Source organism: Bufo gargarizans, chromosome 11, assembly GCF_014858855.1.
Source record: "Bufo gargarizans isolate SCDJY-AF-19 chromosome 11, ASM1485885v1, whole genome shotgun sequence".
Classification (NCBI taxonomy): domain Eukaryota; kingdom Metazoa; phylum Chordata; class Amphibia; order Anura; family Bufonidae; genus Bufo; species Bufo gargarizans.
This window is the reverse complement of record NC_058090.1, coordinates 10,349,988-10,361,305: the sequence shown is the minus strand read 5'-3', so window position 1 is coordinate 10,361,305 and position 11,318 is coordinate 10,349,988. Positions and strand designations below refer to the sequence as shown.

The following is an 11,318-nucleotide window of genomic DNA, read 5'->3' as shown; positions in this document are numbered from 1 at the left end:
TCTGGAGGCCATGTTTACGCTGTGTACATTTTTCGTGCTCTTCCTGGGCGCGGTCTACTGTCAGTTCCCGAGGTTATGTACGACAAGTGCAGCTCTTCGGTCAAAGACTTGCTGCCCACCGTGGCAGGATCGCAGCCCCTGTGGATCACGATCTGGCCGTGGCCAGTGCAGAGATGGTGTGGTTTTTACGCCCCTGGCCGCCAGCCGAGCTCGCCAGTTTTACGATGACCGATTGGACTGGCCACGTTTTTACTACGACAGAACTTGTGAATGTTTCGGAAACTACAGCGGCTTTAACTGCGGCCGGTGTAAGTATGGCTACTACGGCGACAAGTGCGATCGCAAAAAGACTGTGATCCGAAAAGAGATCCGCCAGCTCTCGTTTCTGGAAAGGAAGAGGTTTTTTAGTTACTTAGCCTTGGCGAAAACCACAAAAAGTGCCGATTTTGTCATCCTGTCCACGGGGGACAGACACCTCCGGGACACGTACCACTTCGTGGACGCCTCCATTTACGATATGTTTGCCTGGATCCATTATTACTCCATGAAGCCCATTCTACTCAACGGCACATTTGATTTTAACAGAAACTACGCCCATCAAGGTCCGGCCTTCCCCGGCTGGCATCGTTTGGGTCTCATGTTCTTGGAGGGGGAAATTCAGCGCCTGACGGGCGATGAATATTTCGCCCTTCCTTACTATGACTGGAGAGGAGAAAAGAACTGCTCCATCTGCACCAATGAATTTTTTGGCGCAAGCAATGCACAAGGTTTCCTGGACGATGACTCCCACTTCGCATTTTGGAAAGTGAGTAGTAATCTTATTGCCATCTTGTTCCGGATTCCTCCAGAGCTGCAATCATAGTTCTATAAGCAATTCAAATGTATACTTCACTGCAGCACCCCCTGCTGGTCCAGTGTCGGTGTTGCAGATAATGTGCTGCTGTTTTGCATTGTCGGTGATGTGGGGGTTCACACCGTACCCCAGATGATGTTTACAAAAGAAGTGTAACGCCTGAGCCTTCATGTAAAATTCATTTCTACTGTGCACCGTTTATAATATTAGGGTCTTTTTATGTGGCCAAGGGGTCTTAGGGTCTCTGCAGGCATCAAGACACGAGTGCTACTCCTAGATCTGACCCTCATTTAGCTTACACTTTTCCCCATAATGATTTGCTGCAGCTCTGTATGTGAATGGAGAGATTCAGTAATGTGCTTGCAGCTTTAGATGTGACTAGAGTATAAGAATGAAGCAGATCAAACCTAATACAAGATAAATAAGCAATTTATTTAAAAAACTCAATACAATGTATACCTTTTACTGAAGTTTATGGAAGAGCTGTTCTGTATAGGACCCTTATGCCCATACTGGGGTTTTCTTATGTGGCAGAGGGGCCCCACAGCTATGACCCGGGCTTTACTCCTACACGCTCTATAGCCACTATATGCTCCAGTCTTATGTAATTTACTTATGCCTTAATTATCTACTGGAGAGATTCAGTAACTTGCAGGCAGCTTTGGATGTGACTGGAGTATGAGACAGATCAAAATCAGTATAAGAAAAATAATCAAAAGTTAATACAATTTATATGTTGAATTTAAGTTTACGATAGTCCCCACCCCAATTTTAGTGTTCTGTTCCCCCCACTTCATGGTAAGGCTAATACTGTATCCCTCCACTTCAGTCTATTTGCAGCGGGTTCGATTATCCTGATGCCTATTGCCAAACTGCTGGGGACCAGTGCCAGATGGAGAGACTCCACAGGAAGCCGGGTTCAGATCCCCGGGTAAAAAGTTTCCCCACCTTCCAGAATGTAGAGGACACCCTGAAATGGAGAGACTTTGATACATTCCCCTACAATACTAGTGCACGGAGGAGCTTCCGAAACGCTTTTGAAGGTAGGTCATCATCTGTTACCATAAATTGCCAGGATCTGATGGCAGTCTCCTGTTTGTCTTCATGTCATACTGAGGAATGGGGGGGGGGGAAGGGGGGGCTGATACTGGAAGCTGAGACTTAGGTGCTGTTTTCCTTGTACCTTGCATGCAAAGGCAACCTGCCCATTTCTGCAGAGCACACTGCAAACAGCAGCGCTGATCTCAATTTCCTGGGGCATGCCTTTGGACCCATTTGACACCCCTCGGCCCATGTATCACCGCACCCCCTATATATAACCTGAATAATGTGGCACGCACGGCTTACCCTACACGAGATTGCTCACTCTCTGCCTGTTTGATCCATTTTTTAGGTTTCCTGAGAGCATCGGATGGGATAACACTGGAGCGCAATATGCACAATGCGGTTCACATTTATTTGGGGGGAACGATGGCTCAGGTCCCCATCTCCTCCAACGACCCCATATTCCTGATGCATCACGGCTTCATTGACAAGTAAGTTCCCTTAAAGATGTAGTGGCGGCCATATTAGTAGTCACCCAGCTTTCCCAGGGACAGATACATGGCAGAGGCTGTGACACGTTGGATACTGTAAATGTTGACCATTTGATGTCTAGTGAACACAATACACATCTCGTACTATAGTCCTGCTCATACAGTTGTAGTTTGTTACAGTGTATCAGAGCAGTCAATGTGCAGTGACCATAGTCCTTGGGCTGCTCTCAAATACAGACCCCCAGATACCCTAAACAAATAAGTCCCCAAAAAAGACCCCATAAATAAATACAGACCCTCCTCACCCCACTCCAAACCAGACCCAAACCCCTAAAATAAATGCAGACCTCATATATAATGACTCCCAGAATCCCCGACCCCCCTAAGAAAATACAGACCTCAGAAGAGCCCCCAACCAAACCACCAAATACTGAGCTCTAAACCCTCTACATAGAGATGCAGACCTCAGGGCAGACGCCTTATATAAATCCTAATTTCAGACCCTCTTTAGAAAATACAGACCTCACAACATCCCCCAACCAAACCACCAAATACTGACCCCTAAATCCTCTACATAGAGACGCAGGCCCCCTAAATAAATTTTGATCCCAAACCCCCTATATGCAAAATGATAAACTTATACAGAATCCATACACTTACCACATGCAACTAACACTTTGCTCCTCTGCCTTCTTGCTGCCCTCTCCTCTGGACTTGAGGACCTGCTGAGGTCACATGACCACGTGCAGGTCCTTCTACAGCAAAAACAAAAAAGAACAAGAAAACTTCGATGTACATCATATCTTTGGTCACATTTGGCAACCCACACCCCTCCGATTATGATCCACTATTGCTCATCTCACTCTCCTCTAACTGCCAGCAAGCAGAGATGTTGATAAATTGAAACATATTATATTAGAAAGTTGCTGAGATTTTCATTGATTGATGCTTAAGCTGGATATTCATTAGACTGGTATTTGTAATATTTGCAACAGTTGAATGAAATTTTTACCATCGCCTTGCAGGATATATGAAGCATGGCTGCAGAAATATAACGCGACCCCAGCCGACTACCCAGAAAATGATGAGCCCGGACAGGGCCCCAATGAATGCACCACCCCTTACTTTCCATGTTATAGGAACAAGGATTTTCTGAGCAGTTCTACTAAGCTGGGATACGTGTACTCTGAGTATCAGGGGATGTAAGGTATCCCCCTTAAAGGAAGGTCTTTGTAGCAATGCTTGGTGTTGTTCTTGCCTTCTTGTAAGTTTTCCTGTTACTGTATCCTCCCTTCTGCTGCCATATGTCCTGCTCCTGGGATAGAGGAGCATTTTAAGGACGGTAGTCGCCCAGTTTTTACCTCTTGGTAATTAGTCTCCCTATGCAGGGACTCGTCCCCTGCTCCTGTGTCACTATGAACACAACTTCTTCCATTATGAGTCCCATTTTGCATTTTGGAAAGCGAGTATTATTAATCTTTGCTTATTATGTACTCATTTTTCTGTAATTTTTTAGTAATTGCGGCCTGCCAACTGTTGCAAAACTACAACTCCCAGCATGCCTGAACAGACTACAGCTATCAGCCTACAGCAGGGCATGGTGGGAGTTGTAGTTTTACAACAGCTGGTTGAGCATTCCTGTTCTAGGCACATCCAGAGCTGCATTCATAATTCTGCTAGTTCTAGCAATTCAGGTTCATACCCCAAAGTAGTCCCCTTCTGGTTCAGTGTCTATGTATTGTACTGCATTGCTGGAGATATAGTGTTCACCCCAGGTCCCAGATATAACAGCCTGACCTAAAAGGTAAGCTCCTGGGACCTAATACAAGTCAGTACCAGGGTCCCCACCCAACATGCCATTTTTAATACTGGTATCTTCTCAGGCGTCAGGACCTAGGTGCTTCTACTGCTTCTGCATCCCCTATAGCTATGTCTGATATTATATACTTGTCCCATAAAATTCTGCTGGAGCTGTGCATGCTAGTGAAAAGATTCAGAAGTTTGAACGCAGCTTTGGATATGACTAGAGTATGAGACATGAATCAAATCAGAGGAAGGGTATTCCGACTGTGGTCACGAATGGCTGAGAATGGGAATAATACCCATTTAAGAAGCCAAAGAAAAGAACTTTTATGTGGAGGAGGAAAGCAAATCATATAATAGGTGCAGTTAAACTTGCAGGAGGGCGCAAGAAAACAAGGCAAGCGCTTCTAAAGAACCACGAGATGGTCCGAAGTAATATCACATTATAATATATAAATGAATCATATATCTGTATGCAGTCTACAGATCACATTGCACGTGCATCTACCTCTAGCTATCATTTTCTGATGTCTGATTTTGGCTTCCCAGTACAGAAGTTGGCCAGATTGCAATACGATTATCCCCAGTCTGATGGGAGTTATAGTCTCTATACGGATATTAGAAACAATGAGAATGCTGGGATTACACTAGGGTTAATGAGGCTGCGCTGTAGTATTATGGCTGCTCATGATCGTCTGGGCACAGATGGCTTGGATAATGGACTTTACCTTCTCGGTTACATTAAGTAGATGAGGGGACAATGGTTGCCATTTCCCCAGATACCATAGAGGAGTGCCCCCCCCCCCTCTCCAGAGGTCACAGGTCACTGCAATCATCCTAATTGTGGTGTGTTTTGTAAATATCGGTAGTTACATTGTATCTGTCCTGCCTCTTCCTTTATGTAGTCTCCACAGCTATGGTGCTTTATATCAGCTTGGTCCCTTCGTCTGACTCTGACTAAGGCCTCATGCACACGACCGTTTTTTTTTTAAGGTCCGCAAAAACGGGGTCCGTAGGTCCGTGATCTGTGACCGTTTTTTTGGTCCGTGGGTCTTCCTTGTTTTTTGGAGGATCCACAGACATGAAAAATGAAAAAAAAATCTAAGTCAAGTTTGCCATTGAAATGATAGGAAAAAACGGACACGGATCACAGACACGGATGACAATCTTGTGTGCATCCGTGATTTTTCACTGACCCATTGACTTGAATGGGTCCGTGAACCGTTGGCCGTGAAAAAAATAGGACAGGTCATATTTTTTTCACGGCCAGGAAACACTGATCACGGTCTCGGCTGCAAAACGGTGCATTTTCCGATTTTTCCACGGACCCATTGAAAGTCAATGGGTCCGCGAAAAAAAACGGAAAACGGCACAACGGCCACGGATGCACACAACGGTTGTGTGCATGAGGCCTAAGGCTACTTTCACACTTGGGTTTTTCTTTTCTGGCACCGAGTTCCCTCATGGGGGCTCAATACCGGAAAAGAACTGATCAGTTTCATCCCCATGCATTCGCAGACCGGTAAAAAAAAATAAAAAAATTTATGGATTTGTTTGTCCGTATGACAAACAGAGACGGATCCGTTCTTGCAATGCATTTGTGAGACGGATCCGTCTACAAATGCTGTCCGTTTGCGTGCAGATTGCCGGATCCGGCAGGCAGTTCGGGCGACGGAACTGTTTGCCGGATCACTCTGCTGCAAGTGTGAATGTAACCTAAGGGACAATCACTCCTATTTTCCTACAAGGGATGGAAATAGGGGTAAAGAAGCATGTGGAGGGGGGGGGGGGGGGGGTGCTGTGTGATGAACAGGAACCAGCAATGGCTGCCCCTGTTGATTGCTACTATTCTCCCCTTGACCTCTATGAACCCTTATCCACAATATATTTATACCTAGGCTGCTTTCACACAGTCAGTGTTTAATCAGTGTTTGATCAGTGATTTCCCTCAATGATTTTGAGCCAAATCCAGGAGTGAAGCCTCCACAGACATAAGGTGTACTGCAAGGATTTGCTCTTGTTCTGTGATTTTTGACCCGCACCTGGTTTTGACCCGGAAACATTTATGAAAATCACTGATCAAACACTGACTGTGTAAAAGCGGCCTAAGTGAGATTACCAGCAGTTGTGCACTGAATGGTATCTAATGTAGGCAGCAGACAGCCCTGCTGAATGTCATTCTACCCTATGTACCCAGCGTAACTGTCTGAGACAACGGCAACAACTACCCCCAACAGAGCTCAAACTATTGTGGATGTTGATTAGCACTGCAAAATGTTGTCAGATGGTGGTCAGTTTGGTGCTATGTGACTAAAGCCGATTATAAAGTGATAGAATTGTTGATTGTTAATTATATGATGTCTGTAAATTATAATCAAAATGTAACTTATTATATAAATTAAACTGTAATTTAACTACAATAAAAAATGAATAAAATAATTAAGTCTTTATTGTGAGGCCCTGCATCTTACATCATGTACATCTCATTCTGTGAGTGTGTCATCACCTGAAATACTCTGTTCTGACCCGAAACCTTACACACTATAACGCTCTTGATGTGACTTTCCACCTGACTCCCCTCCGCAAACTAGAACACATCTGATGCCATCCTGTCCTCACTTATCTCATATCAGAGGACCACTTACTGCCCCCACAAGATCAGCACACTCCTCCTGAAACACTCTGTGCTTGAGCAAACTGCAGCACTAGATGCAGCAAAAAGTTATTAATTCCTTTAATGAATTTGCCTCTTTGGAGACATTCCCTATAGATAATATCAATCAGAACAGTGAAACACCAGTGAGATTGTGACCTGTCCATGAATGCTGGTGAAGTCATATTGGTGAAATTACAAGTCAGTAGACACCAATGTAGTGGTAAAATAATGGTTCATTTTTCGGACATCTTTAAAATTTGACTTGAACGAACTTCAAAGCAAGTTTTATATAAAAAAATGCATTTACCGTTATTATGAACACTGAAAACTATATAAATATCATCTAGAGCTGATTATTTCCATTGACCTGCTATATGCACTGGATAAAATGATTAATTTATAAAGGGCAGGAATATAACTACTATAATACTGCTCCTATGTACAAGAATATAACTACTATAATACTGCTTCTATGTACAAGAATATACCTACTATAATACTGCCTCCTATGTACAAGAATATAACTACTATAATACTGCTCCTATGTATAAGAATATAACTACTATAATACTGCTCCTATGTACAAGAATATAACTACTATAATACTGCTCCTATGTACTAGAATATAACTACTATAATACTGCTCCTATGTACAACAATATAACTACTATAATACTGCCTCCTATATACAGGAATATAACTACTATAATACCGCTCCTATGTACAAGAATATAACTACTATAATACTGCCTCCTATGTACAAGAATATAACTACTATAATACTGCTCCTATATACAGGAATATAACTACTATAATACTGCCTGCTATGTACAAGAATATAACTACTATAATACTGCCTCCTATGTACAAGAATATAACTACTATAATACTGCTCCTATGTACAAGAATATAACTACTGTAATACTGCCTCCTATGTACAAGAATATAGCTACTATAATACTGCCTCCTATGTACAAGAATATAGCTACTATAATACTGCTCCTATGCACAAGAATATAACTACTATAATACTGCTCCTATGTACAAGAATATAACTACTATAATACTGCCTCCTATGTACAAGAATATAACTACTATAATACTGCTCCTATATACAAGAATATAACTACTATAATACTACACCTATGTACAAGAATATAACTACTATAATACTGCTCCTATGTACAAGAATATAACTACTATAATACTGCCTCCTATGCACAAGAATATAACTACTATAATACTGCTCCTATATACAAGAATATAACTACTATAATACTGCCTCCTATGTACAAGAATATAACTACTATAATACTGCTCCTATGTACAAGAATACAGTGATGGATCAACATCGGCCGGTATGATTCATGAAAGCGATCAAATGTTCGCGAACCGCAAGTTTGCAGCAGGTCCCATTCACTTTAATGGCAGGCGAACCTGAAAAACTTTCGGGTCATATTTGCAGTCACCAAATACTTACTACAAGTGCAAAAATCATCCCACAACATGGACAGTAACATACCAGAGGGGGATCAATGGCAAAAAGTCCCACAAAAAATATGTATTTTAATCAGGCTCCATTTTTATGCGTCTTAAAGGGAAACTGTCAAAAATGTGGCCTGCTGGAGCCTAGAAGAATTTTATTTTAGGCCAAGGGAGTACAGGCCCCAAACATTAGGCATTCACCGGACAGAAAATATCAATTATTATGTGGCTGGAGGTATATTAGACGGTCATTGGATAACAATTTAACTTCAGGCCAGTGGAGTACAGGCCCCAAAAATTATTAATTCAATGTACAGTGATTATGTGGCTGGAGGTATATTAGACGGTCAATTGATATCAATTTTACTGCAGGCCAGTACAAATACATGTCAAATACATATGTTTAAAAGAACAAAAAATATAAAATTGGATTAAAAACCTGGCTAATGAAATCCCCCCTCTTGAAAAAACCTCAAATGATAATGGTTGAAATTCGATAATACGTGGTCATCACAGGTGTTGTCTTCCTCCGAGGCCCCAAACATTAGGCATTCACCAGACAGAAAAGGCCTTTTATGCCGCTTTATTTACATACAGATGGAGGAGAGTTAACACTCCTGTTTTTTGAGATTGTGGCATTTGACCACGGCATCTGAAAGGGAAAATGTATGCGATCAGCCTTATGGCTGATTGCATACATGTGCCGCGAGTCTCTGCTATTTAAAATCGCAGACACCCAGCGGCTATGGCGCCACTGCACGTGCGAGAGGGTGCCATTTTCGGGGACTGGACTACCGCCGTACATGTACGGTCAGAGGTCCTTAAAGGGTTAATATCATCCAGTCACTTCAGAACATCTGTAGAGACTCTTACAAATGAAGGTAAACACTCAACACAGGGTTTCAAGTAAAATTCCAGAAAATCAACATACTGGTTCCATAAGCCCCCTCGTCCAGATACAATTGGTCTACCTGGTGGTTTGGACAAAGATTTATGTACTTTGGGCAACAGGTACAATGCAGGTGTTACCGGATGCTTGACTATTAGGCCTTCATATACAGATTTCGTAATCACTCCAGACACGACTGCTTCCATAAGTATGGCATCTAATTGAGCTTTGAAATCAGTTGTCGGATTAGCTGGTAAATGTTTATAACAATTAACATCCCGAAGTTGGCGATGGGCCTCAGTCTCATACATCTCCGTGGACCATACAACCACATTTCCACCCTTATCAGACGGTTTAAAAACCACGCCTTTCATTTCACGCAATTGCCTAAGTGCGTGTCGCTGTTCTTTATTGAGATTATCATAATGTTGTTTGCCAGGAAGTTTGTACAAATCCTGCACAGCCAAATGTCTCTATGGACGGACTAAGAGACAAGGGTGGAAATGTGGCTGACCGGCCGCAAATAAAGGAAGGAAATCTGGACACACCTACCTCCTGTTCCAACAATAATGCTTCTAGTGTTCAAATCGCCTTTAATTCCTCTGTAAAGGTAAAAAATAATAATAATTTCCTGGCGAACAAAAAAGTGTCCTTAATTGCAATAAAGTTGTCATAAGTGGACACTGGACTAAAAGATAGACTCAAAGAGAGAACTGGGGTTCAGACAAAGAAATATTGGATAAATTGATTACCTTAAGTTCCCCATGCTTGGCTTCTCCAGTTTTGTTATACAGGTCCTTCTAAAAAAAATAGCATATTGTTTTTTCATGAGCTGTATGCCAAAATCATCAATATTAAAACAATAAAAGGCTTGAACTACTTCAGTTGTGTGTAATGAATCTAAAATATATGAAAGTCTAATGTTTATCAGTACATTACAGAAAATAATGAACTTTATCACAATATGCAATTTTTTTAGAAGGACCTGTATTACCTCTTAGGAAGTGTACGTGGTTGTAATGTCTCATGTCTTTCCACAGGCAATATCTGTGTTCGCTGTGATGCATTGCTGTTTAATGAGACAGATTAACTGGCACCGGACATATTTGTCTTCCGTCGAAAACTTTATTATGCTGGTAGTCATATATATCACGTTGGAATTTTTTTGCTTTGATCTCGTGGATCTCCTTATCCCACCGTACGTGATCATTGTTAAAGTCCTGTTTGAATCTTAAAAGTGCCTTGGAGTCGACCAGACCCCGTAATTTCTCCTGTAGTGGCCCAATCGACTTTTCAATCTCACCAAAATGTTTTCTCTCATATCCAATAAGTAATTCAATGAAGGTACGAGAACATAATTTACAAGTATCCTCCCACCTCTGTTTCAGCAGGTCGTCATCAAATGGAAATGAAGGGTGTAACTGTACCCGGAGGCCTCTTGGAATCAAGTCCTTGGTGAGATATTGCTCAAGTGCCGCTTTGTTCCACCATGTTTTGATCTTGTTCCTGTACAGCAGGGATGGCCAACCAAAACATGGTTAAAAACCAAAAGGGCTGGTGGTGCGTGGTTGGTGAAAAATAAAGTGCAAAAGCGTCAGGTCAGCAAAATATATAAATACTGTACCGAAGTAGCAATTAGCTACAACATTGGTACACCGTGCTATAATGACAACAGGTATAGGCACATGTGATACAGAAAATATTATTAGCGCACGCTAAGGGTCTCAAAAAGTATGTATTTGGAAACCACATACAGTGTTCAAAAATGTGTGCACATAAAAATATATGTGCATCGACGTAAGTTGATAAAAATAACCGTGCAATAAAGCTGTGCTGTAAAGATAAAAGTAAATGTTAATACTAAACACGCTGAAGTCCACAGCAAACACAAGCACCACCAGTTCTCTCCCGTCGCGCGTTTCGCGTACTGCTTTTTCAAGGGGTGATGGCTAATCTGGCATTGGTGCTCCATATAAATCTGGCACAAATTACAACGCATATGGTCACAAAGGGCGTTCATTGGCCCCAAGAACACTCTCCAAAGCCTGGGACAGTTTCAAGACACCCCGCCAGCACCTTCAACCTGATGCAAGGCCT

At 42.1% G+C, this 11,318-nt stretch overlaps 1 protein-coding gene across 1 annotated transcript; it reads left to right on the top strand.

Annotated features, from left to right (window-relative positions):
- The first annotated feature begins 6 nt into the window (after positions 1-6).
- On the top strand, positions 7-3,853 carry LOC122921791 (tyrosinase-like). Its single transcript, XM_044272028.1, has 4 exons — positions 7-805; positions 1,683-1,896; positions 2,247-2,388; positions 3,414-3,853. Exons 1-4 carry the CDS (start codon positions 11-13, stop codon positions 3,592-3,594), a joined length of 1,332 nt encoding a protein of 443 aa, XP_044127963.1. The 5' UTR covers positions 7-10; the 3' UTR covers positions 3,595-3,853.
- Positions 3,854-11,318: the final 7,465 nt, after the last annotated feature.